Source organism: Passer domesticus, chromosome 2 (genome assembly GCF_036417665.1).
Source record: "Passer domesticus isolate bPasDom1 chromosome 2, bPasDom1.hap1, whole genome shotgun sequence".
In the NCBI taxonomy this organism is placed as follows: Eukaryota; Metazoa; Chordata; class Aves; order Passeriformes; family Passeridae; genus Passer; species Passer domesticus.
The window spans coordinates 105,727,601-105,755,431 of NC_087475.1; the positions used below are offsets into that span (position 1 = coordinate 105,727,601).

Below are 27,831 nucleotides of genomic sequence, written 5' to 3' on the forward strand. Positions count from 1 at the left end.
TTAAGGGTTTTTACCTCATAGACTCGATTCAGTTTATTGGTTTATTGGATCTTTTCCCCTGGACATATTCCATTTCTTTCTGCTGGAGCTGTTCTGTTGAGGCTGAGTGTTTTGAAAGCGTATTATGTGTCTTTTTTTTTTCAGTTTACAGTTCAGCTGCCCTGCATATTAAGGTTATCTTTCAGTATACCACTTCAGCAATACATATACTTTGCAGTCTACTTTCTTGCAATAAAACCATTTAAAATATTACTGAGTGAAAAGCATAACTACAAATTCATATGAACAAAATTCACCTCTGTATTCGAAATACTGTATCTTTTTAAATACTTCTCTTGAAATGTATTGAAAATGCTACAACATACAGAAAAACATAAGCAGGAAACATTGATGCTGTTCTCCTGCAGTTCAGTCACTTTGCTCCTTTGCTCTGTTTCAGACGGTTCGCCATGGCTTTCCTTACCTACCCACTGCCTTAGCTTTTGACCCAGTTCAGAAAATTCTGGCAATTGGAACAAGAACAGGAGCCATACGAATGTATCCTTTCTCATTCAGAATTTGCACCGTTTCTGTGTATTTGTAATGCAGGGATGGGAATTACCTTCCTCAAGCACTCAGGTAAGGCTGCAGTTGTTATGTTCTACTTATTTTGCTTTATGAGACAGACTGGAAAAAAATGTGCTGTTGAGGAATCAACCGGGTCCCTAAAGGGTTCAAAGAACATTTTCTGATTGCATTTTTAGCATATGGCTTTGGCATATATTGGTTAAGATAAAACAAAATTGATCTTTTTCAGCATGAAAAGTAAAAGTGGACAGCAAAGTGGTAATGAGCAAGTTGTGAATGTTGTGCTAGCAATAAATAAATTCATTGCTGCAATGCAGTTAGCCAATGTTAGATTGCAGTTAGATGGCTGTGTATGAAATAATTTAGACACTTCCAAGTGAATGGTGGGAAATAAGCGATTTCAGGACAGAATTCATCTTTTCCCAGAGGAGAAGGTGAAGCACTATAAAAGTGCCTATTTCTTTTTGTTAATTATAAAGGTACTTCAGTGCCAGTAATTTATATGTTGTTTTTAATACAGTAGGATTTTGAAGTTAGAAGTCTATACAGAATAAATTTAATTACAAGGTAATTAAGATTTGAAGACTTAAATTGAAGAAAAAATTAAGAATATTTAAATGTGCTGTATTTCAAAATGTTTCTCTACATAATTTTCTTAGTTTGGCGTAGTTCCAATGTTTTCCAGTTCAATGAAAATGCATATAAAGCAAGGAAAAAAAGAGAAAGACAAGAAGGTCTAAAAGTTACAGAATACGGAACTAATAAACCAATGTTTTTTACAAACATTTTGTAGCCAAATAAATTATGGGTGTAAAGTAGGGGACAATGAAACAGCAATATAATATTTTCTGGTTCTTTTGCTATCCCTGTTCCCAAGGTAACTGTAAATGTAATGAACCCAAGGCAGGTTACAAAGTAAAGAAAAATCTCCTTGTGGAAAGCAAGCCTGTGCCTCATGTAACGTTACTAAAACTTTGGTTCTTCCATTTTTGGGTACTCTTGATCTGAACAGTTGCATTTTCGTAAGCCTCAATTTCTATCTGATCCAGAATTTCTTGCAAGACTCAACTAAACTTCAAGTTATGTGACAAGCTCTGCTTTGGTAGTTCTACTCTTTATTTCTTTCCTATGTGAAGTAGATTGAATATATTATGTTCAAATGCAAAGAAGAAAGTGTCATGAGTTTGTGTACTTCTGGGAAGTGCAAGTCTAGTAGTCATGGTTTCTTCTTCTTTTTAGAGGTGTGCAAGGTTAAAAATCTGGGGCGTTGTCCCTGGAAGCTTCACTGATATCTTCAGAGTGAGGGTATTGGGAATTTCATGGTAGAAGTAGGAAGAGGACCTTGCAGAATATTGAATCCTGAGCCCACCTCTTCTTTCCATCTCAGCAATTTTCTAGGAGCAGTGCTGCCACTGGGTAGGCATCCTCTATCTCAACAAATCCCTCCTTTGAGGAAAATTCAGGTGCAGAGCCTGAATTAATGCAGGTTTATGTAGAATTAATTTAAACCTGCATGCCTCCTGCCACAGGAATGGAACATGAAGTGGAAAAATAGCTATATCCTTAAGCTTATATAAAATTCTCTATAGGTTTTCTGTAAAAATAGATTATAAAGAGTTAGCAGAAGGGAAAAGAATGTTTTTCAAAGTGTCCTTCCTTTTAACATTTCTTCTCCTCTTTGCTAGCGAACTCCTGCCTCACTCATGGAAAAAATTTCTACCAGTTCTAGTTTCTTAATCAAGCAAGAGCAGCAGGATTACCAGGGAATTTGATTTTTTTTTTTTTGGAAGATATGTCATAACATAAATGCTTCTCAGCTTAGTCACAGAGAGCCTGGTTTGCTTAATTGAGCCCTGAGTTAATGGAAACTGTGCTTTGAAGACAGAGGATGCCATAAAAAGAATTACTTTTTTATTAATTTTAACCGAGGTTTCTCCACTTGGCTGTAAGTTTTGCAGAACATATTACATAAAATACCTACTTGTGGACTAACAAATTTGCAGTGAAACAGGCCCTAAGACTACCCTCAGAACACCATTCATTTAAGCCAGTTTTGTTGCAGATGTTTGTAGTTGTTGAAATCAGGCAATAAAATTCAAGCTAAGATGTAACAGATTAAGTATTACATCTGAAAGTACAATTCATAATTTGTTATTTTAGCAAACTAAGGAAAATACAGGGTTTAGTTGCTCTAAGCTTTCCACAGTATCCTGTGAAAATACTTTTTAACAGAACTGCACAATTTCATTCTGCCATGAGTATGTCATGTAAGAAAAAGGGAGTTCTTTATATACATACATTGTGTTTGGCTGGTGTTTCTAAACAGTATTGTTGATGGAGTGAAAGGATTTGGCTGCCATCAGAGAAATTCACCCAATTATTTATTTGTTTGTTTACTGGTGGTGCCAAAAGTACCTGGTTTGTATCGGACTCTTCTTTAGGGAACGCAGAAGGATGGGAAGACTGAATTTATGTTTAGTATTCATGTAATGATGTTGAACAAGTTTTACTGTGATGAGTCCAAGTCATATGATGGTATTGTTGCTTCCTTGACTTTCTAAAAGGTTCACAAGGTATTGGTATTTCTACTAGTCACAAGTTAACAGGTCTCAAAAGACAAGCTGTTTCTAAAGAAAAGGAAGCATGTCCTTCTGTGTTGTGAATTAATGTCTAACATCAGGCCTTCAGGTGATCATTTCAAGTGATCCAGCAGCAGTACTGAAGTTGACTATGTTAAATTGTCCTGAAATAGAGCATATTATTCATAAGCTGCCATTAGAATGCAGAGATAAATGGAAGTTCATTTTGGTATGGCAGTCAATTTGTTTTCTCCTAGATTCCTTTTCAAGGTGCTTAGATGAAACTGCTCTCTCTAGCTTCTGTAGCACTGGGAATTGTTGTTGCTACACTCTACTGATCCTAGCAGTCTCTGTGGGTTTCCCAAGGAAGTTCAAACAACTGCAGGCATCACCTACAGTGATGGCTGCTGGGTACTGGATCCTCATAGATGCAGCTCACAGAACCAGACTGCACTGCAAACCATTGATGGAAGAGTATCCCTACTACCAACACAAGCTAACAAAGTCTGCAAATACAGGGCCAAAACCCCACTCCTGAAACAGTTGCTCTGGCATGTGGTCATTCTTTATCTTAGTCTTGAAGATAGCAAATTTCATTTCTCCTTTGAGGTGTTTTCTTCCTGTTGGAAGTCTGTTTCCAGCTCCCATACTTGTGATCATTGTTCAGATCATTGCTTGATGCCACTCTAAGTGGAATATCCTTGCTTCAGGAGAACACATTCAATTGAAGCTGGGCTATGAAATGGAATTCCTTTTCTGATTGTGTCCATATCCATCTTCTCTAGTCCCAGTGAAGAACCTTCTGACACAATAAAACCAACTGTGCAGTCAGAGAAGGTTCTGTATTGCCATACAACAAGGTGAGAAATTAAGATACTTGGTCTCTTAAGTCTCTTCTTGATTTCAGAGAAAAAGGAGAAGTCTGGGGGTTTTTCACATTCTCAGTCTGAATAAATAGATTAAAATCAGTATTGTTAACAGTGATTATTCCAGTAACAGATCTGAAGGAGTGGCATGCTGTGCTCGGATTTCACAATGCATATTTCTATATTGTCATTTATTCTGCTGAATTTATTGTTAAAATTCATTCTAAGTACTTGCTGGAGTCACTGAGTCCTTTTCACCATCAAAAAGGCTTAAATTAGTAATATGTTTTGTATGTGTTACAGTGTGGTCTGCTGCTGTTATTGATACATATTCTTTAGACTTACAGGCTCCATATTGCCATGGATGCAGGTTGTGGGCCATGGAGATCTTCACTTTCACTGTTAGTTGCTTAAGGAAAGCTGTAAGGCATCTGCCACCCATGCAAGGCTTTTCCGGTAGGAATAGCTCTTTGTTAGCCATGTTATCAGAAAATACAGTGGCCATTTTTTACTTAGGCAAAAACCCCATTATTCTGACTCACTAACACATGCCAGTGGAAGCGTTGCTCTATCCCCACCTTAGCTTAGCTGCACAGTTCTGATCCTTCCTTTGCTCCAGTTCTGCTGCTTGTCAGATCTATTACTGTGAGCCATCCAATGCACTAACCTGGCAAAATACCAGTTCTTCTGCTGTGCTACTGCCAGATTAGCAAACTGATTTATCTGGTGCTTACTTCCAGTGCTAGTCAGAATGGTGCATAAAGTGGAAGGAGTGCAGTTGGGACTGGATAGAGAAGGAAATGGGGGAGTAACAAAATTTTGGCACTAAGTAGCAAGTTATTAAATTGACTTGTCTTAGTGTATGAAATTGCATGTGATAAATTCAGGTATGGCAGATTGTGGCTGTCTATGAAATTTGCTGCAAAATATAGAAATAGTCTTTCAGTTTTGAATGGTGTGGAAGATATCATCTCTCTTACTTATGTTTAAAAACATCTTCTTGTAAAGCCATTTGGAAATCACAAAAATTCTACAGGTTCTGCTTAAGGGAGATTCTGCTTTAGGATCATATTTGAAACAACTTTTTCTGGCCTGTTTTATGTACTTCTTCCAATGCTTTAATAGGAAGAGTGATTTTTGAATATCAAATAAGGTACAGCAACACTTATTTTGACAAGTGTGTTTTGTGGAGAAACAAACATGGCTTCAAAAGGGCCAATGGCATCCTGGCCTGTGTCAGCAATAGTGTGGCCAGCAGGACCAGGACACTGAGTGTCCCTTGGTACTCAGCACTGGTGAGGCCAGACCTCAAATCCTGTGTCCAATCTTCGTAAAAGAAAGATATTGAGGTGCTGGAGTGTGTTCAGAGGAGGGAAACAGAGCTGGGGAAGGGTCTGGAGCACAAGGCCTATGAGGAACTGCTCAGGGAGCTGGGGGTGTTTAGCCTTGTGAAAAGGAGGTTGTGGGGGGGACCTTATCACTCTCTCAAGTACTTGAAAGGACAAAAGAAAATGGCCTTAGATTGTGCAGAGGAAGTTTAGATTGGATCTTAGGAAAAAATTGCTTCACTGAAAGGGTTGTCAAACCCTGGAACAGGCTGCTCTGGGAAGTGGTGGAGTCACCATCCCTGGAAGTGTTCAAAAGTCATGCAGAGGTGGTGCTGAGGGACACAGTTTAGTGGTGGACTATTTAGTGCTGGGTTAGTGGTTAGTCTCGGTGGTCTTGGAAGTCTTTTCCAAGCTAAATGATTTTATAAGATCATCTTGTTTCTTTCTGTGAAACAGCCAGTAAACATATCTTCAATTCCAGAGTTACTGTGCCAAGTAAAGGGGAAGGTGAAATCTAAACCCAAGATAGCTCTGTTGAACGTCATGGATCCTCAGCAGCTGATGCACGCAGAGAGACTGTATTCCTGGGAGGTAAAACCGAGGCTGTTTGTGCGCTCTAGAAAAAAAAAAATGTGGCAAAGAAAATAAATAGTGCTAATTAAATCATTGCTGGCAGAGTTCTGAGTAGGCAAGGAATTTTACAGTAGCTAAAGGAAATGTGGTAAAGAATGTTTGACATCAGGTTGGATGTACTTTAAAAGAAAAGAGGAGAATATAACTTGGGGTTTTGGTCTGTGAGAAGGGTGGCATAAAAGCTAAATATAAGTTGTGACAGATTTACTCTCCCTGGAACTGCTGTCTTTTAATCTAAACAAGGTTTCAGTAGTTCTTTATCCTCAAAATAAGCCGACTGTGTTCTCTGCTGTTTACTCTGTGTGATTTATTGGGCAGATGGATTGGGGGTAGCGCATACAAGATCATAAACTCAAAGTTCTGTTGTTTGACTTGGAGGAATCATTGATACATTTCATCTTTTATCTCATTGTACAATGCATTTGAGATTTTTCTAGAGAAGTTGAGCTATTCAAAATACAGACTTCACTGAGAGTCAGTACTCCTAACGTAAGTTCTTTTAAAAATTCCCTGGAAATCAATATACAAATGTCTATATTTGTGTGTACAGATAGCTAAATAGGTTATTACAGAAATAAATTTATTGCCAATCTACAGGAATAAAAATTATTGTAAAAAATACCAAAATAAACAAATTTACCTGTATTACTAAATCCACCAGAACCAGAGTCTGGAGATTTTTTTCTATGCTAAGGCTACTGTGCATCTGGTTATGTGTGCATTCACATATATATATATATAAGTGTGTGTGTGTATATATATATATATATATATATATATATATATATATATAAGATTTCTGCATACATTCATAAATTTGGGTCCATTTTTTTCCCAAGCCTCTTTCATGCTTTTTAAGTAAGCAGACTGAATATGTTACAGTTAAATGTACTGGACTTCCCTCACTTTCAGTTGATGTTTATCCAGAAGATAAAAATGGAATCTGACATCTGCAAACAAATCTACTGAGAAAATGTAGATTTTCATATATTTGGAGATGCATGCAAAACTGGCATACAGGTGGATGACTCTGGCAGCATTCTAAGTGGAGCTGATGACTGTATTTATGAACACTATCTGCAAAAAAAATGCTTTCTGGATGTCTGTTACAAGGGGTTTTTTGAGTATAATAAAAAAAAAAAAACCCTCAGCTTACTCTGATAGTGAAATTATGACTATTGGTGATAGTCAAGTATTTCAAATAAGTGATGTGTCTTAATTAGACCTTCTGTCAGCTTTCGAGCTTTCCCTACCTTCTTTGTTCCAAACTTTGTCATCAACAGAAGTGTTGATGTGCATAGGAAATAAAGCACATCAATTTGCCCTCCTTTCCAGTCTGCTAACTATCTTTTTTAGACAAACATCCATGACCTAAATTTGGCAGACACCCTTGCAACACAGAAATGTGTAGTCATACTACACACTCAGTTATTTTGACTCTTTTCTTCTTTTGCTTTTATCTGGCAGGTACTCTTGATGGTAGAGGGAATTGATACTTCTCCAAATAACTTAGGAAAGTTGTTAATATCTAGTAAAAGACCATGGACACATACAGTGGGAGCATTTTAGTATTGTGGAAGGAGACCTATTTTTGTCTAGCTACAGGCACTCATTAAATTTAAATCCTTGATAACTTCTTGATGTTAGGTGCCTTTCTTGCACGTATGTTGTTAATGGAGGGAAAGCAGGGATGAAGGGGAACTGTGGAGGGTTGAATGGCCATTAGGTGGTAGAAAGCCTGCAATGACTGAATAATTGTCTCTGCATTGGGAATACCTAAGGAGAAGTTTCTGAAACCAAAGAGTTCTCCCATGAGGATCTTGCACAGCAAGGAAGATGAATCATGTGATGAGTGGTTCAGTAGGAAGTGGGACAGACACAGTCACACACTATTTCAGCCTAAACCTCAAGGAAAGGTGTGGGATAAAAGCACAGTTTTTCCTGAGGTTCAAGAAATGGGGAGATGAACAAAACAGAGACTATGATCTCATTTAGGAGAGGGGGAGGGAAAGGTTTTCTTGAAGTTCTCTTTCCTCATCCATGGTCAGCCCTCTTTCCCTAACTGACCTCGTTTCACTCCAGTTCTTACAGTTCTTAGATTTCTATTCCTCATCCCTGACCTGTCTTAATGGCATTAAGCAAGCAATATTTTTTCAGTCTCCATCTTGCACCTGACCTGTGCAAAGCAGTCTCTGAATTACATCTTTTTCTAAGGAAACTGTTCAAGTCAAGAACCAAGATGTTTCCCAGGTGCTTCAGATGCCACATTCAAAGCCACACTTGGGTACAAAGGAAGAATTAAAAAAGAGCATCATGGGAGAGGCCAAGTTTGTCCAAAAGAGATTGTGGATCAAGAGCTATCAGAAAATGAATAGCTGAAGTAGCCAAGTCTTAGAGTGCATTAAAGAATGTAAACGTGGCATCAATCTCTTTGTCCAGATAGAGCACAGGGAGGGGAAGTGACCCAGAAATTTTTAATCTGCTCCTCTTTAGTGCTGTTATGGAAATATACTGGTGTTTTATCCACACTGTTTTAGTCTTGTACTCAAAACACATCACCCTGCAGGCCTCGATGAAGAAAATCGTCTTCATTTCAGCCAGACACAGCACACTTCTCAAAGATTCTGCAGTACTGTTTGAACAGTTGTGGTTTTCAGACAATGATGTGTGGAAATCCAGCGATCTTAATATGCTTTAATTGTAAAACTGATAATTTGAGCAGAAAAAAGATTATTACTGACAATAACTATGCTTTCTAGTAATCAGGTTTTGGGGCTTTTTCATTTTATTGAATAAATAGTAGCATATATTTATATGGTATAAAATAGACATACCATATATAGTATATTTATATGTTGATATTGAACATGAACCCTAAAAAATGTACACAGATAGCATAAGAAAGAAATATTGGAATATGGTTTTTTAGTACTGTAGTTGATTTCTGGTTGGGTTTTTTCTGTGATTGCTCCAACAAAGCCCCAGTCACTGAATACACTACATTTCAAGCAGCTACAAGAAGTGCATTTTAAATGCTGTGACTTTTAGAAGAGTTTGACTCTGTTTTGTTATTTAGCTGTATTTTCTGCAATGCAGAATTGATAGCTCTGTGACATATATTTACGTATTTCAGTTGTTTCAATAAATTAATAAGGATTGACTGAATGATGTGGTCTGATCTGACACACTGATTTCAAAAGCACCATTCTTTTATTATGAGATGAATCAATATGAGATGTGTGGCAGAAGAATACATTTGAGTACATTCATGCAGTAGGCAAGCACATGAATGACTTTAGTCAACATTCTTTTGGAAACCTAGGATCAGAACATATCAACTTAGGCTTTTAAAATATTTATCTTGGTATTTTTTCTGAAATACTTGCAATACATAAGTTCACATTTGCAAATGATTTCTCCATTTCAGGTGTGGATAGATGTGTGCCCCAGTTCCATTTAGATTATAACAACAAGGCTTTCTTTTTCCCAGCAATTTTATTAAACTTAATTTGTAGATTTTGAGAAATTCCACTTTAAGTTAAATGCTTAGAACTAAGGGGAGGCTAATATAATGCATCAATACTTTATCTGTTGAAGAACTGGATTTAAAATTTGTGATTTGGTTAGGGGAATTGTCTTATATTCCTTCTGCAAACATCCTACAGTCTATTTAGTAGATGACTTGCATAGTTTTAATACTAATATATTTTATCTAACTGGCAAAATTAATGAGAGGGGCATAATTTTGAAACCCAAGAATACAGTCTCTTATATATAAAAATGAAGTCAAAAGTTAATTTTGTCTCATGATAGAACACTGAAATGATTGATCATTCTTCTCCAGCAACCTCTGTTAGAGGATTAGGATCTGGCAGACCATCTCAGAGCAAGTGTAGCAGGTCAGACTGAATGTAAAATGCAGTAGTGGGTGCTACTTCTGAGGGTTTGTGCTCATCCACTGACTTGTACTGTGGATGTACAGAACTGAGATATGGGACTGTCAGTTCAGTTTCCATAGCAGAATGTTTAAACCTACACATCCTGTTACACACAACATTTTTCCTACCAGACCATGTATACCTGTGAGGTATTTTTTACCTTAAAGTGTTGCACTTTATAGGAAAAGCAAATGCAATCTGCTGTTTATAGGATAATGATTTAGTCACATAATTTAAAGGGGAAATCTTGCATTCCAGTCTGTGCTCAAGGACAGATTATAAATTTTACTTGGAACAGTGTCTAGATGCAATAGTTATAGCATGTGAAGTTCTCATTTTTGTAGATCGTGTTATCTTAGCAAGACAGATAGATGGGGAACATCTATTTCATAATAGCTTCATATGTTTGTATCACAGAAGTTGTTCATAAAATATTTGTTTATACTGGAAGATCAAATGGTTCCCAGTAGATTTGGTGATTTCAAAGTAGCACTTAAATTCAGAGCTGCCTGTCTGCACCCATTGCTCTTGTCTTTGGTAAATTCATTTATTTTATATAAACTGATCATTAGATAGCATACACAGGTTATAATACGGGCTGGAACCTAAGACCTTCCCATCCTAGGTGAAAACCTGCTAACCATGATTTCTTGTTCCATCTCTCTTAATTGAGTATTCCCTTCTGTCTCAAACTCTCACATCCTGCCCTCCTGAGCTGAAGAAGTCAAGAGTTGCTGTTGGGTGTGGTCAGGACACGGTGTTTATAGCACTTTTATTTTAAGCAGAATAACTGTTCGTTTTTTGTTCCTCATTATTTTGAGACCCAAAAAAATGTTGCACTGTTAATGGGGAAACTTTTTCATCTTTGTCAGTACACCTTTTCATTCATACAAAAAGGTGTCTGGTGGATAGAGAGACCTGCAAATTTAGAACTGATCACATGGATTTTTTGAGAGAAAAGTTCTAATCTTCAGCAAGAGCCAAGACTTGCCTTTTCAAGTCCTTTGGCCTTTAACAAAAAGAGCTTTTACTTGATTCCTGCTGTTTGTAGCTGTAAAATAGTGAAGTATCAACCAGTATCAAGAAGACATTACATTTAATAAATGTAATGCATGGTTTTAAAAGTATTTTAAGATTAAAAATACCACGTTTATATTTTCCAGAACAGACAGACAAAATCCAGAAATACATTGGCATCACTGATGAGCTCTGTTAAAAGCATCTGTGAATTACCAAGTGTGCTTTAATTATGCCTCCACAGTGTGTGGTTTGTATAATGTGAATGAATAACCATTCTTGAGCGTGTATTTCTCAATAAAAATATTTTTTTCTATAAAAATGGACCTTAAATTAAAGACAGTTTATGTAAATTAGCATCATCATCATCCAGACCATACGCTTTTCAAGCTGTCACCTTCCTCAAGTAGGATGTCCCAGCTAGTAAGAAAACAAAACTAGAAGCCCGAATCTTTTCTGAAACTAGAGGAGAAGCAAATTCTCCTGTGAAAATCATCCCTAAGAACATCTTCTCCTATGCTCCTGAATTTTGTAGCTTAGCATCTCTCTAGCATTGCAACTCTCAAATGAAAGGAAATGCTAATGAAAAACGGGTTCATTTTATAGGTTTCCTCAGTTTTAATTGATAGATCACTATTTTGGACTTGAAAGTACAAGAATCACTTCATTAGGCTGACAGTTTTACTACAGCAAAGAAGCTTTCCATTTTTTTAAGCGTAAATTAAATCACTGGGAGATCAATAAATGCAATAAGAAAACAGTGTTGTTTTCATGGCTTCTGAGCAACTTAAAGATAAGATATTTTCCAGTTGTTAAAAAAAAAAAAAAGTTTAACTCTTTTAAAAGGAATTTATTTAATGCTACCTGCTGCATATTCCTAGAAGTAGACTAAATCTTCTGCTGTAAGAAGGGACAGAAGAACACTAAGTCCTTACTTGTTTCTTTAGAGGAATGGTTCTTTTCTGACTTGAAATTCATTAATTAGTGGAATTCTGAGCAAGCAGGTAGAATGTTGTACCTTACTTGTCTATTTTAGCTAACCACTGCCAGGGCTTCCCTATTCTAGCTAGGCATAAGCTTTTTTCGGGCTTCACAGAAAAGATACAAAGAGAGATTATATTAAGAGTGAATTCTTTTACCTCTACATTCATATCCTAACCAAAGGAAGTCAAACAAAAAGCCCTTAGAAATATGGTACAATTAGGTCTGCATGTTCAGTTCATTTTTCATTAATCCTGTATCAGTTCTGTCCTCACCCTTCTCCAGCTTTGGTATTGTCAGGATTCTTCGCCAACCTTATGCTTTGGGGCCTGACAAGGAGGAGCTGTGTCAGGGTCCTTGTCTACTATGCCATACTGTGAGCTGTGGAGAAAGGAAGAAGCACAGACATTACACTTAGAGGAAATGAGGATGAAAGAATGAAATACTTCTTTTTTGAACTACTGCATTTCTCTGTTTCCTCTCTCATCTCCTGTGAGACTGATGTTATATCATGAGGAGAAAAATGAGAACATTTTGGTGGTTTTGTGAAACAGTCTAGTTGGTTGACTGCTCCCAAAGTACAGCAATCAAAGTGTCTGCTCTGGTTCCCCTGGCATGTTTCAAACTGGCTAGAGAGACTGAAAGTTCTTCTGTTCTCCCAAGAGGAGCGTCAGGTACAGCTAAATTTATTCATCTGGGCAAAGGCCACCAAAGCTGCTGCCACTGAATAGTTAAAAGATTTCTTCTACTTCCCTAATTAGAACAGGATCCTGAATGTAGGCAATTGAAAAATCCAGCGATTTCTAATGTGGTGCAAATTCTAACAGGACAGGTGAAACTTGTGAATGGTGTGGATGGTCAGAAAGAATGTTCACAATCTGTGTGCTGTTATCTTTGCTATCCAGAAACAAAACTTCCACTGGGGCCTAATGGTTGTCTGGCTACTGGTTTGTCTCTAAGCATCACTAGATGAGGCTCCTGCTATCAACCTGAATAAACAGATCTCTGAGTTTGCAAAGATAAGGAACCAGTACTTAAGTAGGGTTATGTTACCCCTCCTTGCTTCTGATATTTCCCATATTTAGAACGTCACCTGTGTCATCATCAGCTCCTAGTTTTACAAGGTCTGTGCATTGACAAAAAACAGGCAATGGCAGACTCTTACCTTTGGTTTTGGGGCTTCATCTCAGGATAAATATGTTGCACTTCTGGACTCTGATATGATGTTAGCATCAAGATTTTGATTAAGACAGAGTGGAATACAAATCAAGGTTTCACATGCAACTTTAACCCTTCCAGGTGATCATATTTCTGAATTCTTGACTTTAATTTACATTCTTTAGCATTCCTTTATCACTTCAGTGTGATCATATAGTAAATAATTATTCAAGATTTGGGCTGGTTTTGCACTCGTGTTGTAATCACAATTTATTTTCTTGTAAATGTATTGAAATGTATTTTAAAACATCAGTGCTAATACTGAGTTAATAATTACATAAATCAGTTGAATTTCAGAAAAAAAGTGTAAAGTATCTCAAAATCTGAATTAGAAATAGCCAAATATATTAAAACCATCGGTTTATTGGCCTTGTAATTAGCAGCTTTATGTTCGTAATTAAAACTATCATCTTGCTTGCTAGGCTTACCTTTAGAATCCAAGTTTCAATTCAGTATTTCTCTTTTTTGCTTTCTCTTCTTCTTCCTTAGTAGAGATTGGAAAGAACTAATACTGTCTATAGTTCCAGCAACGATTATAAGGGGAAGTCTGTCAGTATTCTGTGAGGCTGTGAGTGGCTTTTATGAATGAAGTTAAACCTGATATCAGACAGAAATCAAGTTAAATCTGCCTGTGTTGCTGCTTAAGAAATAGCTAAGCATCTTGAATGAGGGGAAAAGAAGCTCCCCCAAACTAGATAGTTTGAGAATTTCATAGGAAGTATTTTCAAACTGCCTGAAAAACCAGCAGAAGCTTTTGGGAGGAGCAGACTCGTGCAAGCATCTTTTATTAAAACAAAACAAAACAAAACAAAAAAAAAAAAAAGGAAAACCAATTTCTCATCAACTGTCTTAAAAGCATCAATGACAAAAAATTAGCAAGTGTTATTTAAGTGAGAATTTTATACTGGCCATGGAAACAGTGCTTTTTTTTTTTTTTTTTTTAGTTGTAGTCAGTTTATGGTTATATAATCATAGTATGTCTGCCCTGGAGCCTTGTTGTCACTGCTCATTGCAGTCATTCTTCAGACATGATTCTGGAAATTTAGGCAGGGTATTTTTATCAACAGAATCTTGTAAAGTTATCTTTTAAAGAGAAATTGAGCTGTGGATCTTCCATGTCAGCTTGAAGCTTGTAAGCATATAGGATCTCTCATGGGGCTTTTTTATTGCAACAATTCTATCCATCAGCACTGCATGTAGAGCTGGTTGTAGAGATTCACACATCTCTTTCTAGAATTCCTGCTGTTAGTTTAGATTTTCCTGATGTGCATAAGCAACTAAACTGATTTTTTCTTCTAGTGGAAATTATACTGAATTTGTCAATTTTGCACATAGCCATCATTTTGCTCTTTCTTGAAGTTATTCTGGTCTGTTTAAAGGTTCTTGCTAAACCCAATGGTTTTGTCACATATTCAACTCATTAGATTTTTAACAGATTAAAAAATATAGCAAAATTTATCAGATGTATGCTATGATACTGTGACTTTACCAAGTGCCATTGCTTTTGGTGACACTATCTTCAAAATATCAAAATCACTACTGAAAGTGGACTCTGCTTCCTTATCTCCTGTTCAATTTTAAATACTCTTCCATTACTGGACAATCCTACTGGAAATTTTTGAAGCCCATTAGAATTCAGGTTTTTCTTGGCAGTTAGTCATACCCTTCTTTTCTATCATAACTGTTAATCAATGGAGATATTTTATCTTGTTTTGTGTCTTCAGTTAGTTTGTTTTCTGTTCAAGGAGACTTTCTGCAGTCTTTTGACAACTGAGGAAGGTTTTTTTTCAATTTCATGACTTTTTCGTGGGCCAAGAAGTACCAAGAGATCAATAGCATATGCAGATTTTGGGAGGAATTATTGTTATTTTTTAGAAAATAATGTTTAGACTAAATTTCTTATTTTATATTCCTATTTTAATTTTAAGGTGTTTGCAAGATTCCAGTGTAAGACATACTTGTAATTTTCTGGATAATCTCAAGTCTCTTTTAGAAGTATCATCTATGCTGTTTGGGAGTGGGCATTGCTAGCATCCATTCTGCTTCATTCCTATGCTCCTATCAGAGCATGACATAAACAGTGTTTAAACCTACTAGTAGTTTACTTGGGACTTCAGCTGCTGGTTTCTGAACCTACATTTCTGATACCTGCATCTTTAATAATCTTACTTAACAGACACACAAATAAGGAGTGTGCAGCAGCATGAAGGAACCTTTGCCAATATACTCTGTTAAAAGCTGAATCAAAGAAATAATTAATTTTTTTTAATATTCTTGTTTCATTGCTTCCTGTAGCCCTGGGGAACCCAAGAGATTAATCAGGTTTTGTTGTAGTTATTACTGTTTTTTAAGCTTGTCATTTCCAATGTGATCCAAACATATCGCATTTGAGTTTTTTTTATCTTTATCTCTCTTAATACTCTGTACAATAGTGTAAATCTAGAGCAACCCTTCTGAGCTGAATGGGGTTATTCCAGATGGATGTTGTACTTTCCACCTCCACATAGCCTGGCAGCACTTTCCCTCAGGTTTTATTCTCCTTATTAAAATAAAGTAAAATAAAATATATGAGTAAGAACATATATTTGCTTATTATGATAATGGGCAAAGAGTTGTACTAAAAACTGGTTTTACATAAAGAAGTTTGAACTGTTAGCCCAGCTACTTTTCTTACAAAGTTTCCATTCTAAGTAAAAACTTTCTTCTACCTTTCTCAGGAAAAATCCATTTTGGTTCCATCATATTTAATGGATATTTGCTTTTACATAGTTACATAGTCTTTACTTGAAGTGCATTTTGGCTTTGGGGTTTAGTTTTTTAGTTTTACAAGAAAATCACTCTTATTAGCCGATGCCTATGGATGTAAAACCAAGCAAAGTGCAGGGAATGATGTAGTTCTGATGGGTCTCAATCAGTTTCTTTAAATTCATTTAGTTTTAATACTTCCATTTTACATTTGCATGTTTGAACTGATCTGCAAATACAACAGTTCTAGATCAGTATTTTAAAAGCTATACCCATATGAATTAAAACTACAAAAAGCAACACTACAGAATGGGGAAAAAACAGTATTTGTTAGGGAGACCTTTAATCACCAAGTATCAAAGTTATTAAAATGGATATTGACAGACCTATCCCAGTTTTACTGATGTGAGGAAACTGACACACTAAAATGATTTAACCTAGTCCTTGAGATGCTTGAAGAGCATAGGATTTTCAGGCTGGCACTTCAACCACAAGCTGTTCAATTGAATGGCATTTAGCCTGAAAGTTTGTGTGCATGTTTCTGATGGTGCTCTTACATGTTGTCTTCTAGGTCATAAGGAATTAGAATTTCTTTCCCATACCCTTTTGCATTGTGGTGCTGTAATAGCAACCTAATAATGTAATGTATTAAGGATAAGTTTACTACATCCTTATCTTATTTTCCTCATTTTACTTTGCTGTTGCTGTGGCTTGATCAATAGGTTTTAGATTGCCTTTTACAGTCATTGAATGGCATATATATCATACATGGAAATTGTTCTTGCAGTCAGGTTTTGAGCACTGTGATGCATACACAGGCATTTGTTTAATGTATTGCCACATACAGAAATGCCATGTAGAATCATGGTATAAATAGATTCAGTGTGCACGTTCCCCAAATGTAAGAAGAAGTAAAAATTTCGTCACCTAAATGTGTCTCTCTGAGTGTTATTTTACTTCCTGTCTGAAGTGAGGAAAAATGATACAAAAAAGAAGAGAAAAGAAGATGCTTTTGGCAACTGCATACTTCCAGATTGCATTTGTGTTTTATGGGGGGGAGCTGGGAAAATGCTGTGTAACACGGCCACCTGTCAGGAAAATTACCACCTGTCTCCAATCTTGATTTTAGTCCTTCATAAAATTAACATCACAGATAAATAGTGATACCCCTATAAGTGAAAACAGTTGATGGATTGATCTATTTATCAGGGTTACAAACTATTTATTACCCAGGTAATAAAAGCCTGAATAAATTCTTCGTACTGTGTATCAGAATATCAAAGTCTCAGGCAGACAGAACTGGCTCTTGAAATCTGTGTGTATGTTAGGTTTTAGGTTCTGTAAGGCTGCATGCTTTGGTATGCTTCTGTTTACATTTCTCTTCCATCTCACTAACACTGCTTTAATTTCAGTCACAGTGGCAAAATAATAATCACTCTTGCTTAGGAGTTCAAACAACCACCAGCTCTCTCATCCCTGTTGTAGAATTCTGTTGTTGTTTTCTCTCACCACCTTTCTCACAAAGAGGGGTTGGGAAGCTTCCAGATTTTCCTTTGTCCCTTCTTCCCTGTCTTTTCTCTCTGAAGAGTGAGGCAGGGTGAACCATTGAACTGAAACACTGAGTGCCTACATGAAGATTTCACATTGCCTCTATTGCCATTGCCAGTCCTCAAGCTACTTTGGTGTGAGTTACATCTTAAAGGAAAAACTTTAATAGGAAAGTACTATTCCTTTTCCTTGTCTCCAACTGTGTTTTGTTACTAATTTCAATCACTTGGACAACCTCCCCTGCCACTAAATTGTAAAGCTACGAGATACTTCACATCTTGCACCCAGAAATGCTTTTGTTCTGCTTCAGTCCTGTGTTCTGGAAAACTTTGGGGAACCTGGTCTTCACATTTGTTCGTCATAGATCCTGAACTGGAAGCCTAGTGTTGTCCATCTGACTGTTGCACTGAGATCTTAACAAGAGATGATGAACAGGAGAGAGGGAAACTGAAACATCATATCTCAGGGAGATAGTATTTTCATAGTCTTTTCAGGACATGCTATTTTTAAAGTCTGCTGTAGAATACTGTCCTGCTATTGGAGAAAATTCCAATATTCAGTTCCAGCATCTTCAGACTACTTAGTCTTCACATACTGTGGTATTTCTGCTGTTTCAGAAACCTGCAGCCACCTTTCTGCATCGTCTCAGTATCAGCAGACACCGCCATTAAAGCTGTCTTAGCAAACCCAGGAGTCCTTCACTCCATCCTGCCTAGCACTCCTCTCCATGTTACTGTGCCTCTGCACCTTCCTCAGGTTTGGCATTTTCCTTTCCCTCTACAGTGTCTCACAGCCTCTCAGCACACCCAGCAAGTTTTACCCCTTTTGTTCATCTGTAAGAGCCACCAGGGCTTGCAAAGCTCTGGTCTTCTGTTGCTATTGTTTGCTGCAGGATATATTGACCATATATACTAATATTTGTAGCTGAACAGAAAGAGCTTACAAGTTTCTTCTCCTGCTTGCAGTTGATGACTATTCTAGTGACAGCTGTAGCAATTGCTAAGAATGGAACACACAAAAAAATACCCCAAAACCAAAAAAAAAAAAAACAACCCTAAAAAAACCCCAACCAGACAAACAAAAAATAAACCAACCAAACTAAACCAGTACTGGTTTTAACTTTTTTTAGTGAAATTGGGTCAGTTGAAAGGAGAAGGAGAAAAAATATCATCTGACTTGGACAATTCCCTGAATTCATCAGCAAGTCTCCAGAGATTGTTCAAATACTCTTGCATTTTGAAGAATGTTTTTTTCCAGTCTTTATTAAAGCTTGAAGCTTCTAGGGGTGTCATACCACCACAGCATGCCTAAAGTGAGTGACTGGATTACAGTTGTGTAGGAAAGAACTCAGCTGGTGAGCTCACATTGTGCCTGGGAATGTGAATACGTGCTGGGAGGTCAGCCCACAATGACCTTTGTGCTGCTGCAGACAGCATTGTTACAATACCAAAGCTTTGTGAGCTCATTGGGAATTACCTTCCTGAACTGTAGTCACGTCTTTGCTGGCTATATGGTTGTCTTTTTGTAACTAGAGGCTGTACTCTTTTCATATTTTACAGTAACTCATAAATGTTTAAGACAGCTTTTGAGCAATTAGTGCTGTTTCTGCTCTAGAAGTTATGAATTTGTTATGTGCAATGATTTTCATAATGTGTCACCTTAATTTATTTCAGTCAGTTTGGCAAAGAAAAGCAGTAAAACTGAAAACATGTAAGACTGCAGTTTTCTAGTTGCATGAATAATGTGCAATATGAATTCCAATCTATTCATGGAAAAAAATAACGAATTACTTATTCTACTCTATTCTTAGCCTGGAAATATGCTGACACATCTAATGCAACATAAAAAGTACTTTACACGTGAGTTACCTTGGTTAGCGGCTCACTGGGTCCCCACACTAGTGCTTCCTATTTATGAAGAGACTTTACACTTGAATGCAGTTTGTTTCGTAATGCTTAAAGGAAAATTACTCTTTACAGCTATTAAAATGTGAAAAAATCTGGTGGACTAAAAATCTCGTTTTTTACAAGTAGTTTAGGGGCATTTTCCCCTCAGAGATAAGGCCATTGAGTGTTTCTTATTCATCCTTTGTGTGTGACCTATCAGACTGAAGTGGTGTGTGGAGAGGAAAAGCATTCCCAAGATCAAATACTAGGAGCAACACTAGAAGGATTTTGATGCAGTTTTATTTTTAGAAATCCACATCAGAAAGCCATTTAAAGCAATGATTTTTTGACTTGTGACCATGGACAAATGTCACATTTTTTCACATCAAGCTGGAAAATACATCTATGTGTTTATTTGTAATCATTCTTGTCTCAGAATGGGGTCATGTGTGCTTGATATACTTCCTAGAAATTTTGAGGGTTCATGCCTTTATGAATTCTTGGGTTGCAGCTGAGGCTGATTATTTGACCTTCCTTGAGGATGTCTCCTGGCCAGGCTAGGAACAACCTGGGTATCTGGAAATGGTGGAGCTGTGCTGTGCCCTTGAACTGGTTAAGGAAGAGCAGTGCTGTAACTCCTGGAACTTTTCACTGCCACTTTATCTCATTAGATTTCTCAATTTTCTTCTTCTTATTTTTTTTTTTACCGCTTTATTTTGAGGGGAAGGTTAGGAATGGTGTCTCTCTACTAGCTCTACAGGTAAAGCCATAAAAAAGTATAAAAATCATGAAATTGTTTCACTTTAGTAGATTTCTAAGTAGGCAGATCCACTTCTTTTGTCTTGTAATTGGATTCCCCTTACAATGCCTATTTTGTAATCCAGGATCAAAATAACTTGAGCAATTTTGAAATGTAATCCAGCACGTACTATGCTACAGAGTGTTATTAAAATTATAAAATGTTCTTCTAGATATCTACCTGATACACGTGATACAAATTTGGAATTCCAGTTCTTTGTGTTTACTTAAATTGAAACTTTTGGAAGAAACCAAAACCTTGGATCAAAAAATGTGTTCTCCTCTTTGCTGCTTTAATGTGTTGAGAGCCAACTCACACATTAAATAAAATTGGGTTTGAACTGAACACTTCAAGATACGTTTTACTTTTAAGGTTATTCAGCCATTAAAATTCATAGAAGTGGTTATATATTTTCCTAGAGCTTCAGATTTCTCCCCATCTTCCGTCAGTGCAGTGAAAGCTTTGCTTTAAGTTTTATTCTGTTGGTGGGGTGAATGACTGGAAGTCTCTTTGTTGAAACACCAAAACCCCTTTATTGCTGTGCTGATGCAAAGAGTGCAAGAAATAAGAAAAAATAAAAGTCTATTTTCCCTGTCTGCATACACTTCCTTTAGACAAGGTATTAATTTACAATATTTTCCTTTGTAAAATGCCACTAGAAATAGGAAATAAAATTAAGATAGAATCATTTGCTGGTTGCTTTTGCTTGCTGACATTTTGGTTTTAGTATACACTGGTATTTGCATGATAATTTCACTTCCCATTGTCAGATTAAAGTAATTTAATCTTGCTGTAGTTTCAAGATCTCCAGAAATAAAGTTAAATTAGAAACAAAACTGCCAAAGGGACGTTAAATATACAAAAGAAAGTAGTGGGAAAAAACACTGAAGTATTGTAGACTCTAGCAGTATTTTAAAGACTGGATACCTTGTGTTAGGTTTCTGATCTATTCAGGCAGATAAGAATGGGTTGGTGAGTTTTTCTGAATTAGCAAACTCAAGGTAATTAAACTTCTTTTTATTTTATTTTTTTATAATGAACACCCAGAGAAAATTAGCCATTTTCTCTTACTTTTTTTTCTTAAATGCGTTCCTCTATTTGAGGAGTTAAGCACTAAAAATTGTAAAAAGTTGGAATATTTCTTTAAGGTTGTCTCAACAGGTGCAGGTGCTCAGCTGATTTAAGCTAAGCTCTGTGTGTTCCTGTTCTGAGGACTGGTTCTATTCAGTGCCATCCACCACCAGCCAGCACTGCCATCCTCCCTCTTGCTGCCTGGTGAGCCAGACCTGGGAGCTGGGTAATTCAATCTTGGGGGAAGGAGTTGTTTTGTCTTTTGCTGTGCAGCTGCCTTTCAGCAGAAATGCCTCCCCGTTGTGCTTGTGTGGCAGTGGAATGAGCCACACTGTCAGCACAAGGAGGATCAGACTGCTCAGCCAAAGGCAGCAGTGAGAAAGGCCAGAGTGTCACTTTGGTCAGTGCTGTGGGCTTGAATTTGTTTAGACCAGTCAGGGAACCACACCACAGCATTTCCCCCTCTGCTGTTTAACAGCTGGTGTTATGGATGATCTGAAGGTATTAACTAGATTGATTTTCAATTTGTCAGTCATCTTTGCAAACATCAGAAAGACGAGGCAGAGCAGAAAGATCAGACAAACAAACTGGACTGAGTCAAGTCACAGAGCTCTGGGTACAATAAGATGTTTCAAAAGTTATTATATAGTGCAATTATATAACTAACAGTCTAGATTTTATCAACATGTCTGTTTGTCACTGAAAACTGCAGATTTCAATGAGGAGTATCTCTGTTTTCAGCAGCTTCTCCTTCAATGTGGAATGGCTATTTTTAATCAAAATTTCCACATATATAAGGCTTTGTATCAACATTTGTTTTTCTTGTTTCAGAAGGCTATCTATACAAGTAGCACAAAATTCCAAATGGTTTTTTGCTATCATCTTCAAAACAGTGATGTCTGCACAAGTTAATGAGTTTATTAGTTTTAAATGATACTATAGTTGTAAGATTTCACTTCCCTACTCACATGTTACAGGAAAATGTGACTGTGCTTTTCCTAACTTGGAAAGTTATTTATATAAATATTTGTAATCACATTTGTCTTTGTAATCCTGTCAGGTAATAGAGGTGGTCCAAAAGTTCCCAAATAACTTTTAATCCATAATTTTAATATTTGCCTGAGCTTCTGATTTTCATTCTTTACCTCTTTACCCCTTCATTTCCCAGTGCTTTGAGGAGTTGATGCTGAACCATCAACATTTTGCAGTCTGCTACCAGAAGTGAAGTACTGTTGACATAATTTCTGAATCCATTAAAAGCAGATTCCCAGAGGGCAAATATTGCATGTGTACAAATTGTTTACAGCTTCTGTGTGGTCAGTGATGATAATAATCATAGAAAAAAGGTCCTGGGAATTAAGCCATGCAGAGATTTGCTGTTTAATTTTGACAGTGTATTGGTTTTTGGCTGCTGCATGATCTTTATGCTTGCTAGAAATAAAAAGGACAGTTCTTTAAAAAAATGACCATGAGTGGCTGAGACAGATGCTCTTTAGAATGAAATATAATGATATATAGCATTCAAGCAGTCAAACTGTTTTTTGACATGTCAACCTTTTCCTTATTCTGTTTAGCTAATTTTGTCAGATCTTACTGTATTACTGATAGCTTGTTGCAGGAGTTCAGTGTTATGACTCTGACTTTGCTCTGTTTCCCTTTTCTTTGTACTCCATCTCTAAGTGAACTCTTTCCTTTTCTGAGCATGATGTTATTCATAACAGTTGCTGAGAGTGGCTGAGTTTAAAAATGTTTTAGAACATGTCCGTTGATTGTGTGTTCCTTTCTTTTCCATGTTGCAGTCATTATTGCTGATGGAAATACTTTATATATATGCCAATATTTCAATCAAAGTGCTTTTTTGAATTTATATAAAAACATATTTGATCAATCAGACCTAATTTTAGTTCAACAAAGATTAGAAATAAATTTTCATCTAACAGCTGTACAATACACAGCAAAACATTACATTACATTATATTAAGCAAAACAATATACATGGGAAAATACACATGGAATGAAGCAAGTACTATGAGACTTTTAACTTCAGAATTGGCCTAAATTCAAAAATGCTCTATGTTGAAGCAATATTCAAGTCTTGTTTCATAAGCACTAAAAGGTTCCTGAACTCAAATAGTCAAAAGGGATTAAATTACTTAAGTTATGCATATGTTTTATGCTTCAAGTGACTGTGCCAGGGAACTCACTGAGTACATGCCCTTGTATCCTCAGAACATGGCATGTGTGTAGCTGAGGGAGCCCTTTTGTGTTGCACAAGCAGGAAGGACCTTAGCCGATTTGTTTGCTGTATGTTGCCCTCTGGTCTGTAAAGATAAAAGAGATATATGGGGGTGAATCAGAACATGTTCAGGATAGACATCTGTCATACTTCAAAATTTTCCTCAAGCCAGTGCAAACATTGGCAGTGTATACTTGTCTTTAAAAGCTTGAGCAAGCTACATAGTTCTTCAACTAACCTTTTGCAGACAGAAGAGGATTCCACATCCTCAGGTTCTTAAAGAGTTCTTTTTAACATTCATAGAAGCAAATCCCTCAGAAATTTTTTCTAACCTCTAGAGGCAGAGCATTCTTATCTTGCCATTTTTTTTATTATAGCTCATCTTGCTTTTCATCATTCTACAGGCTTTAAGTAAAGCAAAGATTTTAGTTAGCTGAGCTAACTAAAAATCTAATTAAATTCTGGCTCAGGATTTTATGAACAAGATCATATTTTGCACCTGATTAGTTCTTGTCCTTTTTTTGCCCCGATCACTACTTATTACAGAGTTTCTTCACCTGTTTAAATTTTCCTTAACTAATTTTTTCACCTTTTTTTCTTTTAATTGTGAGTAGTAGTGACTCAGAGGATGTATGGGCAAATGAAAATGGTGTCCATCTGAGGAAATGCTTGTTGAATTCCCAGGGATGGCATATCTTACTTCAAAACTACTCGTGTCTGTTTTCTGAGATCTCACCCAGCACAGCATTGATTGGGGTCCACTAAGGGACTCTGATCTTGTTCTTTCCTTTTATCTTTTTGCTTCAAAACCTCTTAAATATGTAAGATCTGTGTCTCAGCCCTACAGCACACTATTTTTGTAACACATGACAAAGGGTGTCTTTCAAGCTCCAGTGTTTGGTAGGAATGTATGCAGTGGTATTTGAGGATGAAAAACCTTTGGGGATAGAGCTGGAAGACTGTATAGGGAAGAAGAACCCAAACCAGGCACAACATTTTCACATTGTATATGTAGAGTGCTGCATGGAATATTCCTCCTTCTGCACAGCTCCCTGCTTTGGTGTTGGAGTGAGCTAAATGCATCTCTTCAAAACAGCCTGGAAGCTGAGTAACAATTACATCACATGGGTAATCATGGAATCTGCTCCTCGCTTTGCTCCTGGGAATTATTTTACTTAGCAAAGTAGATGCAATAGTCTGCCTTCCAACTGCTCCTTGCAGTCTGGACTAGTTCCACATTCATCTATTGCATTTCTATTCCCTTGGATTTAAACACCAGACAGAAATGCATTTGATGACAGTTGTCAAATCAGGCAGCCTGGCTACTAAAAGGTACCTACTGAATTAACCAGGACCTGTGTCAGCTGTGGCAAAGCCACTGAGAACCAGGCACCTTAGTTAAAAACTGTGTTCATGTCTTGCCAGCCAGGTGCTGTTGTCCAGAATGAATGTTTTATTTTTCAAGCATTAAATCACAAAAGACACAAAGCTACAGTAACATGAAATATTATGCAAGATATCTGTTATGCATATATTTAATGAACTTTGCTACTCTTCCTGTCTTCCCACATTGTCAGTAAAGTATCATAATAATAAATGAATATGTGATATTTATTAATTTCTTATTACCTTGTAAGTAAGACATAAATCTTGATGTGAAGACATAAAGTGCACAATTCACTCTTTTTCACTAATTTCTTAATTCTATAAAAATTTTGCTTCTGTTTTTTTTTTTGAGTTCAGCTTTCAGGAATTGCCTGTTATTATGGCTTTCTCAGATTACAGAACTCTTTAGTAGGTTTTGTTAGTTTGTTTGCATTTGGTGTTTTTTTGTTTGGGTTCTTTTTTGTTTGGTTTTGGTTTCTTTTTAAGCAGATTTATAGATAATAAGCAAATCATGCCCTCCATGTCAGTGTTTTGTGTGACCATGGAATCTGTGGTTTGGGGACTGGAACGAGGCAGTAGGAAGCCTCATAGGAATGTTTTTCTCTGAACCAAGGAAGGGCATGGTTCCATCATCATCCAAGGCTTTTGTGTGAATCATCAGAAGTGTTCTGTGGCTCAGTGCACAAAGGGAGGATGTACAGCCTGCACTGTTGAACAGTGCTTAGTGTTGACATCTTTAAAGCAGCATTCATCCCTTTCTAACTTACTTATGCCTCTTGAAACAGAATCACAATAATGCAAGAACCACATAACAAAAACCTGTGACCTGCGTTATGTGAAAGATAAAATTATCCCCTTTTGCCTTAATAGCTTGATATGGATCAGTTTCGTCTTAATGTAATTGTTAACAAATCATCACACACAAAATTATGAAGGCTATTGCCTTTTCCAGTAATTTGTTCATATGGCTTTTGAAGATGCTCCAAAGGTCCTACTAACAAGTAATTTAATTAGGTGAAACTATTTCCTTTGCTGTTTCCGAGCAAGATATTATCAAATTTAATAGCACCAAAAATATGCTCCATAACTTCATATATAAAAATTACCATGCTTCAAACTGAAGCTGAATTATTTTTGCTCCTGGTTTCAGAATGGCTTTTTGAGATTCTGTTTAGACCTTTTGTTTTTCTGTATCTCAGAGTTTAAAACTAGTATCATTCGTTGAGGTTCTTAGTTTTAGAGTGAAAGCTATCACACAATTGCTGAGTGCAAACTTATAGGCAAGCTGCAATAAATCAGGGCATTACTTAGAATTATTTTGACTCAAGGGAACATTTAAAGGTTCTCTCAATGAGTTTATGTACAATAAATTGACCATTGTTCATATACCTGTTACCTAATGGCAATATTCTATCCAGTAAAGGATTTAGGTTAGAGACACTGGCAGGATAGTTTTTATTCTTATAGTAAGAACAGAACATAATTCAGGAAGCAATGTATTTAAAATAAAACATTGTTATGCTTGTCTCTGCCACTGTAATTTTAACTCTTTCATTTGGAAATACTCTAGAGGTGGTCTTTAATTACTTGAATGCACAGTATTTTTTCTGCAGGATCCTTAATGCCATTAAAGCATTAAGCTAATGGATTTGTTTGGAATAAGCTATATGTTCAGTGGTTCTACAAACATAATTTGTGTTCTTGCCCCTATCATAATTACTGTCCTGTGTTCAGTTGTGAAGAGTACACTCTTAGGGGTTTTTTTTGACATTTATTTTTAAACAATTTGTTGCTGTCAGAACAGGCTTGCTGCTACTATAGTGCTGCCAAATGGATTCCAAGGTATGGATCCAGCATGCATATTGTCCTGCAGCCCAAAATATCTTGGAAGAATTACTGCTATTTTCTGTTTGAATAGTCTTAACTAGCAATAGGTTCTGGATGAGCTTTGAACTTATTAAAAGAGGAGATAAGAGGGGCATTGCTGATATCTGTTGAAGAATAAAGAGTGCAGCAATCAGCCATGTTCAAACCAGCATGTTCTGGCCAGTAGCCTCCTACCCACCAAGGAGCAAGGGAAGCTTCTAACTTCACTTGCATACCATTCATGACCCAGTTTGATCTCCCAAGCAATTATACTCCACGGTGCCAGCAGAGAGAATGAGGAGAGGGTTTATGCAGGGAAGCACAGCAGCAGTAATTTAGACGGGTAGTCAAGCACAGCTATAAAAGAAACCCTGACCCAGACTTTTGAGAGCATTATTTTGGCAGAGTGGTCATCTTAATTACTCAGGTATCCCTGAGGTCTTGTGCTGTTCTATTTGTCTTTTTTAATTCAATAGATTTTGTTTGCTTAATTATCTTTGACTGCCGCTTCCCCACCCTGACACCTCCAGTGAGTGGTGAACATTGCTCCCATTCATAAGAAGTTTCTGGCCAGGACATTACACCAATGTTCTAATATTAAAAGATAGAAGGAAAAAAAAAAAAAAAAAGGTTGATCACTGTGTATTTGTTTGAGGCATATTCTTAGAAGCCCTGGTAGCATAGCTTCTGCATCACTGCCTTGTCCAGGAGCTAAGAAGGAGGCACTACCAAGATTTGCACATAAATTAATATTCTTGACTCAAGCATCCTCAAAGATCCGTGTTTGTAAGGATATGACATGTGACATCATGTGCTGTGTATCCTCCAATCTGTTCCATGCAGAAACACCATCAATTCAAACTTCTGCAATTTGAATTTCAAAGTGTACAGTTACATGTGCAAAAGGCAACCTGGTATAATATTGTGTAAGGGAGACATTAGCATTTAGATACTTATTTATTGAAAGTGATATCCTAAAAGAATGAGAAGGAAAAAAAACTTATTCAAGTGGAAAGAGTAGCAGAATAGAACTAGCAAAGCTATTTAGAAATATCTTCACCTCACCGGAATGTGAGGATAAGTCATCATTTTGGAAAGGTATGTGGATGAAATTTAAAATGGATATTTACAGTTTTACAAATTATAGCATTTCATGTTTCTTTTCAA

General features: G+C 36.7%; 1 protein-coding gene across 7 annotated transcripts in view; it reads left to right on the plus strand.

The window, feature by feature from the left end:
* The window catches only part of STXBP5L (syntaxin binding protein 5L), a 185,074-nt gene that overhangs the window by 16,255 nt on the left and 140,988 nt on the right, over nucleotides 1-27,831 (plus strand). For all 7 annotated transcript variants that reach the window (XM_064410300.1, XM_064410301.1, XM_064410306.1 and 4 more), the window contains exon 2: nucleotides 440-537. In XM_064410300.1, coding sequence (XP_064266370.1) covers nucleotides 440-537 — 98 coding nt within the window. The remainder of the gene's footprint in view (nucleotides 1-439; nucleotides 538-27,831) is intronic.